At 40.7% G+C, this 22,025-nt stretch overlaps 1 protein-coding gene across 2 annotated transcripts in view; it reads left to right on the top strand.

Annotated features, from left to right (window-relative positions):
• Positions 1–1,015: 1,015 nt before the first annotated feature.
• Positions 1,016–22,025, top strand: part of LOC126262837 (MAU2 chromatid cohesion factor homolog) — a 199,358-nt gene continuing 178,348 nt past the window's right edge. For both annotated transcript variants that reach the window (XR_007546764.1, XM_049959694.1), the window contains exons 1-2: positions 1,016–1,241; positions 4,930–5,109. Coding sequence is in view for 1 of the 2 variants with exons in the window: in XM_049959694.1 (XP_049815651.1) it covers positions 1,017–1,241; positions 4,930–5,109 (405 nt within the window). In the remaining variant the exon portion in view is untranslated. The remainder of the gene's footprint in view (positions 1,242–4,929; positions 5,110–22,025) is intronic.

The raw sequence follows: 22,025 nt of genomic DNA, 5'->3' as shown, positions 1-22,025 counted from the left end.
GTCGAAAAAAGTTATTGGGCCCATGGGCGTAACATTAACTAAATACGGGGCTGGAGACGACAATGCTTTACGAAGTACGTCCCAAAGATCAATTTTTTATCGCGAGAATGTATTACAGGGACAAGATACGCCTTGGAGGTAGCACCGTAAGACGTCGACTAGATCGCGGGACAAACTAAGCTTTGATAATTCGACAGAACCGTGATTCCAAACTTTTATTTATTTACTTATTTATTAGTTGCCGTTTTTACGCTTGACCTGCACCGTAGAAGATATTTCAGACCGTGTTTTACAATTCTTATTATCATTATAAAAATCCATAGACAGGTCGTTGTGATAGTACCAACAAAAGTCCCTAGATCTCAGGCCGATCAAAAGATAGAACAGAATCCGAGATTTTTCGACCTTTGGCGTTAACTGTTCGAAGAGTTCGAATAGTGTTCAGACACAACCCTACTATTTAAAACAACTGCCGCGTGCACATGACTGAAATTACGAGCAAACAGCAGTCGTAAACAATCTTGATGAAACAATAGTCTGGTAATGTTCTGGGGCACCGAACATGGCTGCAATGTACAGCCACAGACATCAATGTCTATCTGTGCGTACAGAGTAAGTCTAGAGTGCCATGACCCCTTAGTTTTACCTCCGTGATAATGATGATTGGTATTCAGCATAGGTATTCAGTAATGAAGGCGTATTACAATGAGTTTTTATAATATTCTACGTTATTTCGAAAATTCCACGAAAAAACATTTTACACCGAGCTGTTAAACATTTTGTCTTTTTTACAACAAAAGGGTTGTACATTCCCTAAGTAAAAAAGTTCCCTGAAGTCTAAATGTAATATTGGTTTTGAAATTTACAAAAGAATCAAGATATACTCTTTGACTCAGAATTCTTTGAGTTGATAGCAATCGACAGGTTAACGTCAAATTCACGTTAAATTCAAATTTCGAGAGAATCGATAATTTAGTCGATAGAACGAAAATACCGAAAACGTCAGAAACGCCGATATGGCGTCTTCACAAGACGCTTGGTACTTATCGTTGTTGGGATTAGCGGAAAATTTCAGAACTTCTAGTCCTCCTAACATTAAGTTATGCATTCAGTGTTTGCAAGCTGTGTTTAATTTTAAACCACCTCCAAGAGTTGAAGCGCGGACTCACCTTCAATTAGGAAATATTTTACTGACACATACTAAGAACATTGATTTAGCGAGAACTCATTTAGAACAAGCGGTAAGGGAATTATTGTGTAAGAAGAGAAGAATGTTTTGTGGTTTGTGCATTTTTCCATCGTTGGTTGTGTCTTCAAGCAGTTAATCAGTGAGAATACGTGTGTCTTGTGAGATAGGCAAGCGATAAGGCTCGTGCTGGTGGATGTAAACAAAGCGGTAAAAGGCGGTTGATTCCGTAAATTTTCCAGTTATACACGCCACATGTATGGTTATATAACATTTGTATTGTATGTTAACTGTCATTGTGTGTTAGAAGTTAATTGTAATATAATGTTATAGATATATGTGTAACATGTGCTAGACTGCCAGCGGGATTTCACGTTTGCCTGTAGCGTTTGTAATCAACTGTACTGATTGCCATTGCAGTTGTAACAGTAATGATAACTCTTGGGAGTGACATATTTGTGAAGATTACTTTCCGAATTAAAGCATATACTTATATGTTTGTTGTATATATCCACAAAATGTCATGGAAATTTAATTCGAACCAGTGTGTGTTTATGTAATATTCTTCTTTGAACTCGTGATTTTCACTGACAACGTGTAACATAGCCGTATTTTTACTCACTTAAGTTTTGTTACGTGGCGATAGTAATGACAAATTCGAAACTTGTTACCTTGTAAACAGTCTTATTATGAGGGTCTTGTAAACACTGTATTTATTTCATAATTGTGTAATTCTAATTAGTAACAAAAGTCATAGGTCCTTAGTGCTAAATAAATACAGATCTGCAGTAGACCTTTAACGTTGAAACAGCTATTATGCAGTTAATATTATGTTAATGTAGTCTATCTTTCTCCAGTGTTATTTTGCTACTATTCGCGACCGTAGAGTGGATATGAAACCGAACAAAATTTTCCATGGTACTAGTAACATAAACAACAGACAGCTAATTGCAGCAGTCATAAATGATTCTATAAAGAACATGTGATATTTAGCAGTAATTCTTATGTATGACAGGATATTCACAAGTTCTGTAAATTGTGTTGTCAGTGTTATCTGAATGTTCAGAAATTGCTGCAGTAAATAGAAAGCAGTATATTGTTAAGTTGTGCAGTGGTATGTGCTGCATACATATCTCCTTTTCGATTTAGAACTGAGGTATTCAGCAAGCTTTTTGGGTATTTCTTAAAACTATATTTTGCTGAGGTGACAAGATTTTTTTCATACTTGGATACTGTTTAATAGTATGGGGTTTTTGGTTTAACACAAATAGCAACTGCAGTGTTTGACGCTGAGAAATAGCAAGTGCACCAAACAGTTGGTCATTAGTAAAATTTGTGACTGTAATATGTTTACAGTAAGCTCCTGTCCCGTCTGACTTTGTATCTGGCCCTATACCTTACAAATAACATGCTACATTGCAGAGTATTTCAGGCATCACCAAAACACTCCCTCCCCCCCTGCCCCACCCATTTTTCATTTGCAAATGGTGCATGGGCAGAATTAGTTGATAATCTTCCATATAAGCAAGACCTTGAAGTTACCTTCTTTTTTCTTTTACTATCATGGTTCCTTTTCCTTTGCAGGCGGGGGACATTGTATTGCTTAACTTATCTTTTGAGTTGTGGAATAGCTACTTTAATCAGTATCACAAGGCCTCCAGAGATCTAACAATTACCACAGTAGAGATTATAAAAAAAAATATCTTATCTGTAGGAAGAATTATCTGACTGTAGATGATGCCTGTAGAATTATTAGAGAAAGTTGAAAGTATTGCTTTTGGACTAACTTTTTACTTTTTGTGTGTTTTGTCATTCGAGGATGTGACTGAACGGTGGCTGACATTGTTATTTCACACATTGGAGCCGGGAAATAGATAAATGCATTTCATTTGGCGTGAATTAAATAGCATTGCTTGAGTAGTGTGTATAATTAGCAAACATCAATTTTTGTGGTATGTCATTGAGAAATTAATATTTTCATGTGATTGCCTAATGAGTGAACTCCACTGTAATAAATAGCCTACTGGTTATATATTTTTGTGAGGCAGTCTACGAAGTTTTTTTATGAACCCCAAAAAGTTTTACATTTGAATGAACACATTGCAGTTTATCTTCTTAGTCCTATTTTATTATGTGGAAGTACACAGTTTCACAGATGCTATTTATATATCTGCACTGCTCTCTAGCAAAGACTGCCAATATGCACCACTAGGCCGAAACACTTAGATTACAATTATTGATTAGCAACAGAAATGATTTGTGCTACTGTCATGTCAGTTGCTGATTTCTTTCACTTGAATTATGTTTTTGTATCATGTACTACAGTTATTTTGTGGGTTATGTTATTAGCTGTCAGAAACTGTTCTCAATAGACTGTGGGCATAGAAGATGGAAACCAGATGTTATCAATTAACATACTTTGTATTTACTATCCGTTTTGATCCATTACCTACATTAATACCACATTGGGCATGCATTGTTAGAGGCAACTAATCTCTCCATTTCCACATAGAAGTAGGAAGCGAGTTGTGCACTATTAAGAAAAAGGATATTGATGTTTCTTCAAGAAGAGTGAGTTGTGCTGTGAAAATGTGTTTTGTAGCTAATTTTTACTAGTATGATGTGCAGCAGTTTGTTTCAACAGTCTCTGTTTTTAATATAAATAACATAAAAGTCAATCAGATGACAAAAAATTTGGTATTTGTTGGCTGAATTTAATGAAAATGTCGAGTATTGATGGAGCATGAAATGTGAAGGGATAACAGATAACTACTCATACAACAATAGTTGACATTATACACAGTACTGAATGTGTATCTTTTTGTAATTATTTTTCAAAATAAATGTCATCTGTCTGATGAATGGTACCTGTTATCCTTCCTTATTGAATGTTTTTCTCCGTTTAGAATGACTAAGGTTGTTGTAGTTTGCTATTATTGTGATGTAAAATGTATATCAGTTGGTAACTAACTTAGTACATGTTGTACTGATTGACAGTGATGTACCTTTGGAAGAAAATTGTTTGGTTTTCTCTATGAATAGTCTACCGAGTTAGGATGTCAATGATTGTGTATTCATGAAAGAGTGAAGTCTTGTTCCTCGGAGGAGTTTAAATTGCTGGTCAGTTCTGTCATATTGTTTCCATTCTTTTGTATTAATGCAGAGTATGGATGAAGGTGAGTTTAAATTAAAAAGAAAATCTGCTGATTGAAATGAATATTGAAGGTGTTGAAAGTCCACGGTTACAGTTGGAAAATGGTGTGTACAAGCCATTGAAATTACCAATACAAGGCAAGTGTTTGATCAGACATGAACCAACATTGTAAGTCTTATAAAGTGATGCTGGATACATAATCATCAAAAATCTGTTGATATGAGTGCTACTTAGTAACAATATGTGGATGATGCTTCCAGAATTTATTGCTGTTACAACTGCAAAAATGTAATGATTGGCCCAGTAATGGGTGAAATCTACAGCTCAGTGTGGAACCAGAGTGGCAGTGGCCTTCTCTTGCATGTTTTATCGTAGCAAGGAGGTATAACTTTCCATATGCTGGGAAGTGAATTCTTTAAAATAAATGTAAAGTTTGGATTATCTGTAAGTGCTGCTGTTTTTCTTGTGTGTAGTCAGCGTGTCTTAAATCTCTTTTTCGAGTGTTTTTATTCTCTAATAGCTATTTTATTGATATATTTACATGACATGTTTGGTGAACAAGAATGAAGTAATAACTTTTTTATTTCAGTGGCTGTTATCTCAGATGATTAATACTTTTGACGATGTGAAATTTGAAGCTGCAAGTGTGTTAGCAGAGTTATATGAACAATTACAACAATCAAATTTATCAAAACCCATCCTTAGGAAAGCCATAGAGCTATCGCAGCATAGTGTGTACTGGCACTGTAGACTGATATTTCAGCTAGCGGTAAGTCTTTGTTTTTTATGATTACATTAGTGCGTAGCTTTATATAGTTTGTTGCAATTCTGTGGACAGTTGTAGATTATTGCTGAGGCCCTCTAGAATTATCAACTTAACCACCTGAAGATAGTTATGAGTAAATGCTGCAGTCCTCGAGAGCCTCAGCCATACTGACTGTCACAAAGTCGGAAATAGTTATGTATTAATGTCACTGGGTTATGTGGATATCCATATTATCTGTTAAGGCCAATGTGGACTATGCAGAGAGTTGTTGCAGTTCTTCTGCACCAAAAATTTGTTCATTTTTTATGAATGAATTTGTTTCCACTCCAATGTCCTCAGTGTACTATGTTGCCTTTTTGGTTATTCATCATAATTTATCCCATTTATCTATTTCTCTAGCTTATGATTCTATGGTTTTGTACTTTGTACTACTTTCAGTTTTTACTTTCCTCTGCATCTGTGATGTGACATTATAATACATTAAGTCATGAAGTACTTTGGAATGAATGGCAGCCATGCTGTAAGGAGAATGACAGTACTTGGCAACAGAGGGACAAGGTGGAATGTAGTGATAGGAATAGCAGATTATGTTCTAATGGAAGTTTAGTTTGAAAGAGGAAACATTGAAAGTCAATTTTGTTGAGACTGGGAACTAATAAAAATCTTTATAACAAGGCTTTGGTAACTTAGTGATATTGGTATTTCAATATTTTAGGATGTTCAAGATTGCATCTTGGTATAATCACCACTAAAACTAATGGCTTTAGATACGTTATGTGTGGTTCAAAGCTAATAGATGGCTGTTGGGTCGAGCAGTCAAGCAATTGCTCCACTGTTTTGCTCAGGACTTGGCTTGTTTTGGATGTAATGCTTGTGCTATTGCTATCCTGCTGATAACCATGCCACATTTGCAGGTAGCACATCTGAAACATTTTGTGGTAGGTAACAGCTGATCATCCACAAAAAAAAAAAAAAGACTTTGATTGACATACATTTATTTGATTGACCCATAGTGATGAAAATATTGTATTGGTTTGCAAAGATAGGCATTTGCAGTTGTTGCTCCGAAGCTGCATACAAAATACAAAAGGTGTCTTACGGCCTATAAATTTAGTTTGGTATACAAATATGGTAAAACATGGAGACAGATGGTTAGCTAGTACTTATTTTCAGAAGGTGCCTTGTTTAGTACTACAGATAGAAACAAAGTAGGAAATTGTGTCCTAGCATGTTCTTTCTTCAGGAAGGTAAGAGGGATCGGTTCTGGAAGGCTGGAAAAGGGACATGGTGAGGCCACACAAACCATAGATTGAGAGGGTTCTGTTTGAGGGAATGACAGGAGGCAAAGGTCTCAAGACCCCAAGCAATCCCTCTGTGTCCATGTGTGTGTATGAATTGTTGTTGTGGTATTTTCAGTTTTGAACTGTAAGTTGTGGTTGTGTCTTAAGTTCGAAGGCTAATTTGATGCAGCTCTCTACATGAGACAAGCCTGTGCAAGCCTCTTCGTATCTGTGTACTTGCTACAACCTGAACTCATCTGAATCTGCTTAGTTTAGCCAAGTCTGGGCCTCACTTTGCAATTCCTTCCCCCTACCCCTCTCTGTACTTCCTTCTGTTATCAAACTGACAGTCCCTTGGTGCCTCTTGATGTGTTTTATTAACTGATCCTTTCTGTCAGTGAAGTTGTGCCAGAAGTTTCTTTTTGCCGAGTTTCTTTTTGCCCAGTTTGATTCACTGCATCTTTATTCGTTGCTTGCTCCACCGATCTAATCTTCAGCATTCTTCTGTAGCATCATATTTGAAAAGCTTCAGACCTCTTCTTTGTGAACTGCTTATTGTGTATATTTCCTTTCCACACAGGGCTACACTCCAGACAAATACTTTCAGAAAAGATTTCTTAATGCATAACTTCATATCAGATGTCAACAAATCTCTCCTTTTCAGGAATGCTTTGCTTTTCATGTGAAAACACAATTTATTTGACACAACATAATCGTGAACTGCGAAGAACGTCTGTGTATTTCGTTTGAAGTTTGTACACAATGTGAATAATCAAAGAGTTTCCACTACACGTAAAATGTAGCACACAATTTGCTACCCACATCATCCCCTAAATGTCAGTGATAATTAGTGTTTGAGCATACACGGTGCCCAGGTCGAGTTGTCACTGAATGTTTACTTGGAAACACAGGTTGTGCTGGTGAATGTTGGGGCAAGGAACAGTATACCACATGACAATGCAGCTGATAGGGTGTTTCTGCCGTGCCTGCCTGTGGCATTCACTTCATGATGTGCATAGATTTAGCATTGATTTTCATCTTAGTTTACGTATAATGAATTTACTTAGCCACTGTAATATCCATTATGGATGGCATAAAGCAAACACAACAGTATTACATTAAGAAGCAACAGAGATAGTTTTCTGATTTTATAAATCATACCCTAGTGAGTGTTCTGCTGTGGTGTCCCAATACTGTATATATGGATCATCATATACTGGTTAGAGAGGTATTTGAATGGCATCTTATCAGCCAAAAACTTGTTTGCAGGTCTGTAAGTCATAGAAAATAAGTTGTTGCTATATAGAATGTTCTTTTGAATCAGCCAGAAAGACTTTTCAAGCATGTGACGTTAGATGATGTACAATATCTGGGGCTTCTATAGTATTCTTTGATGTGTTAGTGAAGAATTCTCCAGGCAGTCTGAATGTTTGTACTTACAGTAATTCAGCCATTGCCTCACCGAGATTTTCTTTGAAAGGTGTTTGGAAGCATTGTGGGGTAATAGTGAGGCTTTCAGTCCAATACTCTGTTGCATGGCATCTGAGTAATGGCTTCAATTGTTGGCAGAGTCATTACAAGAGACCATTAGCAGCAGGGTGGCAGGCACAGTTTCAAATTCAGTTCATACCAAGCAATTTTGAAAGGGCTTTAAAGGCCCGAATTGTTTGCCCTGGTCAGTAGTGTCACAAGGGGAAATACCAAAGTGAGCAATCCACTTGTGAGAGAAGGTTGTGTTTTCACTTGCTGCTGTTGCCTCTTTCTTTGGATAAGCTTCAGGTCAGTGAGAGAAATGGTGAATCACTGTCAGGCAGTATTTATATTCTTCTGGTAAAGGTCCAGTTCTGCCATTGTGGACATGCTCAAATCGTTGTCTCGATGAGGTGAAAGTACCGACTGGCACTGAAGTTATTTTGTCATGCCGACAAGCATTGCACTAGTGACATTTACCTTTCTAGATATTTGGCCAAGCAAATGCCTTTTCCACTAGTCATACATGAGTTCTTACTCCTGGATGGGAGAGGCTGTGAAAGGAGGAAATTCTTTGATTGCAGATTTGTACTGTAAGAAACAGTTGCTCTTGTAACATTGATATGGTGTAATTCACATATTGTAGTGGGTAGTGGAAAATGAGAAATAGCTGCAACTCCGTCATGAGGTGGGAGGATTCTTTGTGCAGTGATAAGGTACCTTAAAATTTTTACTTTTGTCATTCCAAAGGTACGTTTTAATAGGTTAATCACTGATGGGATTGTTGTAACTGAATGTTACTATCAATTCAGCGGAAACAACCACCATAGCAGAAACTGAGTTTGCCAATGTAGTTCAATAAATGTGGCATGCCATAACCACCAAGTTAAACACTTACGAAGTCAGAATGTTGTCTTCTCAGTGGCAGTTATCAAACTATACGGCATCCTGGTGGACATGGTGTGCAAGTAGAAAGTGGTCCGAATTTGTGGGCGCCATTGAGAGGCTGCTGTTCAGAACTGAAGGGCACCTGGCGAGTGGTTGTGCATGTGCGGTGGTGGCGGCGGCCTCTTGTAGTATTTGTTGTCTGCCCTTACACAACATCGCTCTCCTGGGGAGGGGGGTGAGCAGATGAAGCCAGCTGGCTTCGCTAGCTTCCTGCTTCATTGCTTGGTGGGTGCATGTGTATTGATGACCCTGACATTTGCCCCATCACCACGGATAACCTGCAGGAAGCCACAGTAAGGAGACGGCTGGTCAAGTGTTTGCCATTTTGACATCCATAGGCTGGTCTGAGACACGAAGTGTGATGTCAACTTCCATTAGTTCGCTGCTGGCTGGATGCAGCTGGCCCCTACTGCTGCAGGTGCTGGTGGGGACGGCTTTCAGCTGCATCACAAGGTCCCTCAAGCAGCTGGTTGCATATAGGTCTTCTCACTCTGTAAAAGAAAACAGCCCAGGACTTCTGCTTATATGCATGTGGGTGCGGAGCGACCTGCTATGATTTTACTGCACTGCACATAGTGATACCAGGTGAACATTTAATTGTAAACATAACATCGCTTATATATTGAAATGAGTACCTGGTCGTTTAGTTAAAAAAAATGTCTCGGTTTGTGGATGCACGAGTGACTTTAAAATTGACATTAATGTTTGATACAGCCTGCCATAGAGTTTCTGTGCATTGTGTGGAGTGCTCTGTACTGAGAGAGGAAGATAAATCAAGCAGTGTCTCTTATTATGTTGGTGAACCAACTTAACCTTGTGTGACTTAAGATTTCGTATGAATCTTTCAGCAAGTTCGTTGGCCTCAGGATGAAATGGTGCAGTCCGGAAGTGTGAAATGCGTTAGTTTCATAAAATAGTTTAAATTCCCGATAAGAAAATTGTGAGCCATTGTCAGTGACAATAGATTTAGGTAATACTTCACTAAAGAAGACCTTTGACAAAGCCCGAGTAGTTTTTGTGGACTGTATGATGTCTGTATCACAGAGGGAAATTTGGAGAAAGCATTGATGAGGATGAGCATGAACCAGTAGCTTCTGGGAAATGCTCCTGCAAAATCAATATTCAAACATCACCGGATGCCCAGGGTTCTTGATGCCTGTAACCACGGAAACTATTGTCGAGGGGACTGGACTGGTATTATTGATGTAAGCAGCATTTAGCCAACATAATTTCAATGTTTTTGGGAAAAACTACATTTTGTCTGTGGAGTGCGTGATTGATTCTTTTGTAATTTTTTTGTTTATTTATGGACGCAATCACATGTTTATGACACAGTCATAACCATGTGATTGCGTCCATAAATAAACAAAAAAAATTACGTCATTTCTATGTCTTCATTAGCATTTTTCCAGGAGCAGTGCTCGGTATGAACTACGCTCCAGTTGCATTGCTGTAGTATCTGCAGTACCTTCAATTTAAGACCACAGAGATAACCATTAGTGTCTTCCCTGACTGTGAATGTGCCAGAATTACACCTTTGTCCACTGTAAGTGCATGCCTAATATTCCAGTAGGATTGTCTCTGGTTGATTAAGGAATTTCTTATCATTAGGCCTCTCTGTTTGAATATACTGTTTAATATTAGACAAAAGGGGGTACTTAGGCACATGTTTGGAAGTTAAATTTGAGTTAACTGGTACCATAATTGCATTGAAAAATTTTCATTTTAGCTTTCAGACTTCTCTTTCTTTCTGTATATTGTGTTATTCATCTGATAGTGTACTGAGACTGCTTTCTTAGTTCTGTGTAGCACTTCTCGTTCTGTTCTTCCATTACTACTTAATTTGAAGCCAAGACATTTAAAACTGTCTACTTTTCTAAGAGGCTTTCTGTTAAGAGTATATGTTGTTCTTCCTGTCTGTTCTGTTTCAGAACCCACATTACTTGGCTTTTATGTGCATTCCTTCTTCTTCAGTCCTCCTTACCATTCCACTAAGGCCTGTTGGAACGTTTGTGGTGTGTCACCCACCAATGCTGTATCATCTGCATAGAGCAATGTTTGCAGATAGACTGGTCATAGCCTCCACATTTCAAGCTGTGTTCTGTTGGTTCACTTCTTGCATGTTTTTGTTACTTCATCTAAAAAAATTAATAAAGAGTAAGAAGCGGAGGCCATCACCTTTCTTGATTCCTTTCTCCATTGGGAATTCTCCTTATCTTTCACTGTCAATACGATCATACCCACCAGTTGTTCATACGCCCTCTTCACAGCATTCAGCCATTTCAGTGGCACTTTCTTTGCTACCAATGCTTCCCACACTTACTGCCTTGACATGGCATCAGATGCTGCTTTAAGATTGAGAAATGCGAGATAAAGGTCTCTGTTCTTGTCTGTTCTCTTCTCCAAGGTCGTTGTTATAGTGTACATGTGGTTCTGCTTTCTCCCCTATATCCTTTTCCACCACCATTTTCAACTACCTCTCCAATATACGAGTATGTATTTTGTAGACTAATGATGATACACAGATAGCCCTGAGTTGAAAGAAATGCACTAGTCTTCATTTCATTTTAAATTGGATGCTTGTAGAATTTTGAAAGCAGATTCCAAACTCTGTAAGAATTCCTGTGGAGTTGTGGCTGAGACAGTCGTCTCAAGGTAGTTCACAGCATTCGGAGCTTTCCAAATTAATTGTTCTAAATAGTGCTGGAACAAGCTTGGTGGCTGGCTATGCAGAAGTATAATCTTTATTGTGTCTTGGTGATTCGGATTCCCTGCATACCCCGAGTATCGATAGGGAGAACAAGTCAGAGATTCTTGGGCTTCAGGCAATAGCTGCAGCTTGTGGGAGGTGCAGCAGCTGTAGCAAGAATGTCATGTGGCACTGCATTCTGATGAGTGTTTACTGCTGAATACAGCAGCCCGGCTATTGTTAGCCAGTCTCTTGCTAGTCACTGAAAACATTAGTTGCACGCCATTGAATGATAGAGATTTGACCTTGGCTGATTCACGTTTGTGATTTGGATTGCTCCCTGGATTGTTATATATGCTTAAGATGGCTTTGCTATGCTCTGAACTTGTTTTGGTTGTTCATTCATGAGCAGTCACAGTTTATTTCCATTGATCTCGATGTTACCACCAGTGCGAGTTGTTATAAACTGAGCTCTACCTACACAGAATAGGATAGCAGAGAACCTCTTCTAACAGTAGAGACCAAATTAAGTAACCACTGTGCTAGATTCTACGTGGGCATGACAACCAACAAGCTGTCTGTCTGCATGACTTGCCACCAAAAAACTATGGCCAAGAAACAGCTGGCCCACCCTGTTGCTGAGCACACCGCCCAACAAGATGTCCTTCATTTCAATGACTGCTTCACAATCTATGCCATCTGGATCCTTCTCACCAACACCAGCTTTTCTGAATTGCACAGGTGGGAACTCTCCCTGCAATATATCCTATGTTCCCGTAACCCTCCTTGTCTCAACCTTCGTTAGTCATTGCCCTTCCCCATCTAACCCCTTCCCTGTTCTCATTCCAGCACTACGCAGCCCTCTATTCCATCAATGCACCCAGTCTTTTTACTTCTCTCCTTTTCTGCTACCCCCGCCCCCCCTTCCCCCGCCCTCTGTCTAACCACCTGGCTGCACCTAGTTGCCCCACTCTCCATTTCGTCCCTGCATGCTCCCAGCAGCACTTTACCATCCCCTACCCCACCCTGCTATCCTTCCCCCTCCCTGCCCCAGCCTCCTCCTTATCCCCACCCAGTTGCCTCTTCCATAATCCCTGCTGCTCACAGTCTGGTTTCAGCTGCCAGAGACTGTGTCATGTGTGTGTCAGTTGTGTTTGCTTGAGTGTGTGCGTGTGTGTATGTTGTCTAATTTTGACAAAGGCCTTGTTGGCCAAAAGCTAATTGTGTGACAGCTTTTTTGTTATGCCTTTCTGTAATTCAGCATCTCCGCTATGTGGTGAGTAGCAAATATCCTTTTCACTATATTGTTACATTCCATCCGGGATTTTTGATTGTTTGATTTGGCAGCAGCAACATAGATTTGTGGGTCAAAATATTTTCCAAGCATTCCTTTGATGTCAGAACAAGATAGGGTCACAGGTTCACATGTAGGTGACAATTTCTGAAGAACTTGAAATGCAATAGGGCTTGCATATGCTAATAAAAATGGTCTTTAATCCACATCACCTCATATCTAATGTATGAGTAGAGCTGTCCCAGGCGCTGGATATAGTTGTTTCAGGCCTCAGCTTTCTGATCAAATGCCAGGAAGGATGGCAGCAGAATATTAAATTGCTTGGCCACCGCCCTTGTTCTTTTGAAGTCTGGTTGACTGCGGAACCATGAACTCCTGTGTTACTGGCATGTGTTGTAGCAGTTGTAGCATGGGCTGTAGGAAGGGTTCCAGTTGGGCCATACCATGCTCAGAACAGTTTACAAAATTAACAAATATCTCCTGGAAAGAAAATGGATTAGCAGTTCTAGAATCTAACAATCACAGAAAAAGAAACCACATAGTGTGTCACAAAAATCAGAGTAATGAATCAAGCAGTGGGAAGTCCAGGTTGAAATATTAATAATATTATGAAAAGGATAGATTTGTACTTACCATGTCTTGAGTTGTTGACAGGCACAGTGAAATGACTGTTACACATTGAGCTTTATGCGAAAGCCTCCTTCAGAAAAGAAAACTTCTGCGCAAGCAAGCACACCTCACACACACAAGTGCTATTTCCGGCCACTCTGGCCGGAATGCACCTGTTGTCTTGAATGAAAGCAGCAGTCCAGCGTGCAGCGGGAAAAGCAGGGTACAGTTGGAGGGGGAGGGAAGAAGGGCACTGTCTGGTGGAGTGTGGTGCTGGGAGTAGATGGTGGCAGGACAAGGCTGCCAGGTGCAATGGTGGGAGACTGTGGGGGAGGAAGGGAGGCAAATAGGGTGTGGAAAAGGTGAGGTGCAGAGAAGGATAAAAGACTGGTGGGTCCATTGGCAGAGAGAAGCACACAATGAAGGTGAGGAGACGTGAATTGGGAGGAGGTGATAGGACAGAGGGGTCACGTACTGTTGGGTGGAGGTTGTGGCGACAGTAGGTTACCTTACATTTAGGTTAGGATGATTTTGGGAGCAGGGAACGTGTTTAAGGATGACTCCCACCTGTGCAATTCAGAAAAGTTGGTGGTGGAGGGGAGGATCCAGTTGACCCAGTTGTGAAGGAGCAATTGAAATGGTTGGTAGTCATACCAATATAAAAAGCTGTGCAGTGACTACAGAAGGGCTGGTATACGACATGGCTGTTCTCACAGGTGGCCTTAAAAGGGTCTCCCTCAGGGCTATTGATCCCTGTGGCAAGGGGCTCGGTGTGGGAGTGGCATAGGGATGGAATAGTGTGTTGTGGAGTTTGGATGGCTGAGAGAATAGAAATTAAGGAGGGATTGGAAAGGTCTTGGTTAGGTTATCCCTTGTTTCAGGACACAGATAATCAAAGCCTTTAAGGAGGGTGTGATTCTGTTGTTCCAGTCTGGGTTGTATTGGGTGTCAAAGGGTCACTACTTTGTAGCTGGTTCTTTGTGACAGTAGTAGTATTTGGCAGTGTGTGGTGATATGGCATGGGAACTGTATTGGAAGACTAGGTCTGGGGGATATAATCTGCCCTTTGTGAGACCTCCAGTGTACTGGGCAAGGGAATTCTTTTCACTGCAGGTGCACCATTCCTGGGTGGGCAGGCAGTATGGAAGGGATTTTTTTGATGTGGAAGGGATGGCAGCTGTCAAAGTGCAGGTACTTTTGTTGGGTAGTGGGTTTAATATGGACGGAGGTGGGGAATGGAGCCATCAGAGAGGAGGCAGTCAACATCTGGAAAGGTAGCACTCTGGGTTGAGGAGGACCAGGAAATGTGGACGGGAGAAAAGATGTTGAGGTTATGAAGGAATGAAGGTAGTGTGTCCTGGCCCTGAGTCAAGGTCATGAAGATATCATCTATGAACCTAGACCAGACCAGGTGTTTTGGGAGGCTCTGGAGGTTTTCTTTAGATGGCTCATAAACAGGTTGGCACAGGAAGATGCTCTGCAAGTGCCCATGGCTGTGCTGCAGATTTGTTTGTGTACCTTCCTTTCATAGGTGTAGTTGTATGTCAGGATAAAGTTGGTAAAATGGTGTTAATATTTGCAGCCATTTTTCTCAATTGCTAATATTAATTTCAATTATGTTTTGTCATAAAGATGAGAAAACTTCTGTCTTTTGCACTGAAATTCATTCTTGAATACCAGACATGTTTTGCCTACTCATGTTAAGTATCTTCAGTGGTCCATATGGTAAGGTGTGTGATGACTGTGGTAGTGGGTTTGGAGTGTGAAGGACATTAGGAGAGATAGTGTTGACTAGCAGCAGGACCATGGGCATGAGGGATGTTGATATATAAGGAAGTGGTGTCACAGAGATGAGTAGGGATTTAGGAGGTAAAGGAATGGGGGTGGTGGAGGGTTGGTGAAGGAAGTGGTGGTATCTTTGATGTGGGAAGTTAGATTTCGGACAAGTGGTTGGAGGTGTTGGTCAATAATGGCCAAAATTCTTTCAGTGGGGACCAATACCCAGCTACAATGATGTGTCCAGGATTGTTGGATTTGTGGGTTTTGGGGAGCATGTAAATGGTGGGTGTTTTGGGATGTCATAGGGGAGGAGGGAAATGCATTCAGGGGAGAGGTTCTGGGAGGGGCCTAAGTTGTTAAGCAAGGATTGGAGGTTATGTTGGTTTCTCTGATGTGATCACTCTGGCAGAGTTCTTAGGTGGAGGAGTCAGACAATTGGCAGAGTCCTTCTGCCAGATAGTCATTGTGATTCATAATGATAGTGGTGGACTTTTTGTCTGCAGGTTGGATGATTAGGTCAGGATCTCAAAGCAAAGGCCGTCACAGACAGGCACTAGCCACGGACCTAGTCCACTAACAGATTTCCCATGCCATATCCCCATGCACCCTCAATCCCCCCACCTTCCCCAAGAACCAGTTACAAATGAGTGCCCTCTTTGTCACCCAATACCACCCCGTACTGGAATTATTGAACCACATCTATGTCTACAGTTACATGGATACTCTGCAAATCACATTTAAGTGCCTGGCAGAGGGTTCATCGAACCACCTTCACAATTCTCTATTATTCCAATCTTGTATAGTCCACGGAAAGAATGAACACCCATATCTTTCTGTACGAGCTCTGATTTCCCTAATTTTATGGTGGTGATTGTTCCTCCCTATGTAGGGCGGTGTCAACAAAACATTTTCGCATTCAGAAGAGAAAGTTGGTGATTGGAATGTCGTGAGAAGATTCTGTCGCAATGAAAAACGCCTTTCTTTTAATGATTTCCAGCCCAAATCCTCTATCATTTCTGTTACACACTCTCCCATATTTCGCGATAATACGAAATGTGCTGCCTTTCTTTGAACTTTTTTGATGTACTTCGTCAGTCCTATCTGGTAAGGATCCCACACCATGCAGCAGTATTCTAAAAGAGGATGGACAAGCGTAGTGTAGGCAGTCTCCTTAGTAGGTCTGTTACATTTTCTAAGTGACCTGCCAATAAAACGCAGTCTTTGGGTTAACCTTCCCCACAACATTTTCTGTATGTTCCTTCCAATTTACATTGTTCGTAATTGTAATACCTAGGCATTTAGTTGAATTTACGGCTTTTAGATTAGACTGATTTATCATGTAAACGAAGTTTAATGAGTTCCTTTTAGAACTCATGTGGATGGCCTCACACTTTTCGTTATTTAGGGTCAACTGCCACTTTTCGCACCATTTAGATATTTTTTCGAAATCATTTTGCAATTTGTTTTGGGCTTCTGATGACTTTATTAGACGATAAATGACAGCGTCTTCTGCAAACAACCGAAGACGGCTGCTCAGATTGTGCGCCAAATCATTTTATAGATAAGGAACAGCAAAGGGCCTATAACACTACCTTGGGGAATGCCAGAAATCAATTCTGTTTTACTCGATGACTTTCTGTCAATTACTACGAACTGTGACATCTCTGACAGGAAATCACAAATCCAGTCACATAACTGAGACAATATTCCATAAGCATGCAATGTCACTATGAGCCGCTTGTGTGGTACAGTGTCAAAAGCCTTCTGGAAATCCAGAAATACGGAATCGTCCTGAAATCCCTTGTCAATAGCACTCAACACTTCATGTGAATAAAGAGCTAGTTGTGTTTCACAGGAACGATGTTTTCTAAACCCTTGTTGACTGTGTGTCAATAGACCGTTTTCTTCGAGGTAATTTATAATGTTTGAACACAATATATGTTCTAAAATCCTGCTGCATATTGACATTAACAGTATGGGCCTGTAATTTAATGGATTACTCCTACTACCTTTCTTGAGTATTGGTGTGACCTATGCAACTTTCCAGTCTTTGGGTATGGCTCTTTCGTCGAGCGAACAGTTAGTTATGATTGTTAAGTATGGAGCTAATGCATCAGCATACTCTGAAAGGAACCTAATTGGTATACTGTCTGGACCAGAAGACTTGCTTTTATGAAGTGATTTAAGTTGCTTCACTACACCAATGATATTTACTTCTACATTACTCATGTGGCAACTGTTCTCGATTTGAATTCTGGAATATTTACTTAGTCTTCTTTTGTGAAGGCATTTTGGAAGGCTGTGTGTAGTAACTCTGCTTTGGCAGCACTGTCTTCAATAGTATCTCCATTGCTATCATGGAGAGAAGGCATTGATTGTTTCTTGCCACTAACATACTTCACATATGACCAGAATCTCTTTGGGTTTTCTGCCAGGTTTCAAGACAAAGTTTCGTTTTGGGAACTGTAATAAGCATCTCGCATTGAAGTCCGCACTAAATTCCAAGCTTCTGTAAAAGATCACCAATCTTGGGGATTTTGTGTCTGTTTAAATTTGGCATGTTTGTTTCGTTTCTGCAACAGCGTTCGAACCCGTTTAGTGTACCGATGAGGATCTGCTCCATTGTTTGTTAATTTATTTGGTATAAATCTCTCAATTGCTGCCAATACTATTTCTTTGAATTCAAGCCACATCTGGTCTACACTTATATTATTAATTTGGAATGAGTAGAGATTGTCTCTCAGGAAGGCGTCAAGTGAATTTTTATCTGCTTTTTAGAATAGGTGTATTTTTCACTTATTTTTCGAGGATTTGGGGAATACAATATTCAATGTCGCTACCACAACCCTGTGTTCAATAATCCCTGAATCGGTTGTGATGCTCGTTATTAATTCAGGATTATTTGTCGCTAAGAGGTCAAGTGTGTTTCACAATAGTTTATTACTCACGTGGGCTCTGGAACTAACTGCTCGAAATAATTTTCAGAGAATGCGTTTAGCACAATTTCAGATGATGTTTTATGTGTACCTCCGGAATTGAACATGTACTTTTGCCGACATATCGAGGGTAAATTAAAATCATCACCAACTATTATCGTATGAGTTGGGTAGACGTTTGAAATCAAACTCAAGTTTTCTTTGAACCTTTCAGCAACTGTATCATCTGAATTGGGAGGTCGGTAAAAGGATCCAATTATTATTTTATTCTGGTTGCCAATAATGACCTCTGTCCATATTAACTCATAGGAAGTATCTACTTCAATTTCGCGACAAGTTAAATTACTTCTGACAGCAACAAACATGCCACCACCAACTGTGTTTAGCCTATCCTTTCGGAACACTGTCAGGTTCTTCACAAAAATTTCGGCTGAGCTTATATACAGCTTTAGCCAGCTTTCAGTGCCTATAACGATTTGAGCTTCAGTGCTTTCTTTTAGCACTTGGAGCTCTGGTACTTTCCCAACACAGCTTCGACAATTTACAACTGTTATACCAATGGTTCCTGTATCTACGTTCTTCCAGTGTTCAGTGTGCACACTTTGTGACTGAAGCCCTTCTTGTGTTTTCCCGAGACCCTCTAACATAAAAACCCACCCAGACGACGCCACACAGCCCCTGCTACCCATGTAGCCGCCTCCTGCATATAATGGACACCTGACCTATGCAGCAGAACCCGAAACCCAACCACCCTTTGGCACTAGTCGAGGAATCTGCAGCCTACACAGTCGCAGAACCGTCTGAGCCTCTGATTCAGACCCTCCGCTCGGTTCTGTACCAGAGGTCCGCAATCGGTCCTGTCGACTATGCTGCAAATGGTCAGCTCTGCTTTCGTCTTGCAAGCAAGACTGGCAGCCTTTACCACTTCTGTTAGCTACTCGAAACCAGAGAGAATATCTTCTGATCCAAAGTGACACACATCACTGATAGCGACGTGAGCAACCACCTGCAGTTGGCTGCACCCTGTGCTCTTCATGGCATCTGGGAGGACCCTTTCCACATCTGGAATGACTCCACCCGGTATGCACACAGAGTGCACACACTGGTTTTCTTACTTTTCTTGTCATCCAAGTCCCTAAGGGGCCCCATAACGTGCCTAACATTGGAGCTCCCAACTACCAATGATCCCACCCTCTGTAACTGCCCGGATCTTGCAGGCTGAGTGGTTTCCTCTGAAACAGGACAAGCGACAGCATCTGGTTCAGCGACAGTGTCAGCCACAGACAACACCTGGAACCTGTTTGTCAGACAAAACGGGGAGGCCTTACGTGTGGCCGCCTGGGAAGTCTTTTGCTGCCTGCTTCACCCCGGCGTGACCTCCCACTCGACCACAGGTGAGGGGTCAGCCTCAGTGCGAGCAGTAACTGGGTTGGCCACCGGTGAGGACCGATCAGAGGACTCTGATGTGCTGGACGTCTGTTGGATCCCCACAGCCGGCCCACAACAGTGGTGCCCATCCACTGCAGCCTCAAGCTGTGTAACCGAAGCCATCGCAGCCTCAAGCTGAGAGTGAAGTGTCACCAACTCGGCTCGCATCCGCACACAATAATTGCAGTCCCTGTCCATACTAAAGACTGTGGAAAACTCAACTATGCAGATAAACGGACTATCGGCACATGCTGCGCATCTCTACTGTAGTCCCTGACGAAAATGTATGAAATGTGTCTAGTAATACGCAGATATTAAAAAAACTAAGTACTGAAACACTCAGGTGAAACTAAATAATTTGCCACTGATTAGGAACTTGTAATATGTCACAAAATCGGTTTACTTTCTGACGCAAACGAAAATGTGAGAACTGTGGCTATTAGATATTAAATTTACACACAGAAACTCAAGAAACTAAACTATTAAAGCACATCAATGATATAATAAATAAAATTCGCTCCTGGTTAGGAACTCATAAATGACACAAAAGCGGTTACTTCCCTGTTGCTGCGTCTGTCTCGGTCGGCTACTGCCACCTGACTGACTTTTGGATTTTACAAATTTATGCAGTTCCACTTGGACTGTGCAGTGCCATACAGACTTTCCAGTACCTCGTAGATGAAATAACTGGAGACTACTTTCGTCAGAATTTTGCGTGTTGCATACTGTAACTATCAACTTAAACACTTGTTTGGCAGGGCAGCACTAAAACAGAAATGTGACAGTAAAATAAGACGTAAACAATAAGATTTATTTAATTTGTAAGAGCCTCTAACAAAATTGTACTTAATTTTGGCAGTTTGAAACATGACAGCAGATGCACTATGGCATAAATAAAATCTAAATAATGTTGCTGTCTCCTGACAGTTTATGATCTTTCCGCTATGACTGGATGTAATGTTGCAGACACTGTAGACTATCCTGTTACTCCATAAATAGCTATTGTTCCGTCAGTGTATTGTCTTCTCAATGAAACTCGTTGCAAGAGCTGTACTGAGCTAGGTGCAGGTACTGAACTATCTGACTGGGAGATTGGCTGGAACACTGTTGGCAGATTAATATGACTAGCAGATGGACATGGTGTGGATGCAGAAAGTGACCCAGAATTGTGGACGCCATCTGGAGGTGGATGCTCGGAACTGAGAGGCACTAGTTGAATGGTTGTGCCTGTGTGATGTCGGCCTCTCGTGGTATTTGTGTACCCTTGAGCATGGCACATGACAGTTACTAAGCCATGTTTTTATTGCCTAGTAAACATTTGCTGTAGATGTGCTAGGGGCCCTGTCTCATTAGACGACATTATGTGGAGGTCACATAGACGTAACAGAACTGTAGTCTCCAATTATTTCATCTATGATGTACTGGAAAGTCTGTATGGCATTGCATAGTTCAAATGGAATTGCATAAATTTGTAAAATCCAAAAGGAGTGCAAATGATTTCAGATATATCTTTTGGTACAAGGGGTATATGATAAAAAACCACAGATGAGTCACATTGTGGAGAAAACAGTTTTGCCATGAAAGTGCATAACGAGGTCATGGATATGCGGTGTGAGGTAGGAATTAGGTATTATTCTGATAGCATTAAGCTCTTTTGAGAGACAATATTGAGTGGTGAGGCCCAGCTACTATCTGAAGGGTAACAGATCATTAAGGGAACTTCTGTTTTGTAATCTTGATTTGCCTGGAAATGTAAGACATGACCGTCCATGGACTGGTGATCCTGGCATGGTGACAGTGTGGTATACCACACCGGTATTTTACCGGTGCTGTGGTATAGCATTGAGTATTTTATCGGTGCTGGAGTAGGTGATGGTCGAGGAACTAGTGAAGCAGGACATTGTGTGGTGAATCACCAGTAATCACTTTGATGGATGACTAGGGTCAGTCAGATGTCAATTGCAAAGATCTGAGAGGAGGCCATAAAACAATAAGAAATCTGCTCCAACAATCAGGTATAGCACAACAACAACAATGAATCGTCATATGAATTTGTGTTGAAGATCGAAGTTTAGATCTTTGGTGACATAATCCTGGATCTCAGTGAAAGATCCACTGGCAACATTCAGGTTGCAGCCATCAGTATTTCACTGTGGAAGATGAGAAGGATAAACTGAGACATCAACACCTTTATCAATGAGAGAGAGTGCTCTGTTATGAACAGTTGACAGCTGTTTGGTTTGAAATCACCCACTGTTGCTACTGGTTTCTGTCATACCCCTGGTTTTGCAGGGTGGTAGAACTGCTGAGCTGCATCTTGAAGTTTTCTGCTACCAGCAAATATTCTATCTGGTGGGTGTACACTTGTTTCTGCTGGAAGATCTTCACCATTGTGACATCCATTCGGAGTACCATATTTGTAGGGCTGTGACTTGCATAGATAGGTCAGGACTTTCGATTGGAACTTTGAGTGGGTCTGTCAAGAT

This window comes from Schistocerca nitens, chromosome 6 (genome assembly GCF_023898315.1).
Source record: "Schistocerca nitens isolate TAMUIC-IGC-003100 chromosome 6, iqSchNite1.1, whole genome shotgun sequence".
NCBI classification, from domain to species: Eukaryota; Metazoa; Arthropoda; class Insecta; order Orthoptera; family Acrididae; genus Schistocerca; species Schistocerca nitens.
The sequence above is the reverse complement of the archived record's forward strand: the minus strand, read 5'-3'. Positions and strand labels throughout refer to the sequence as shown.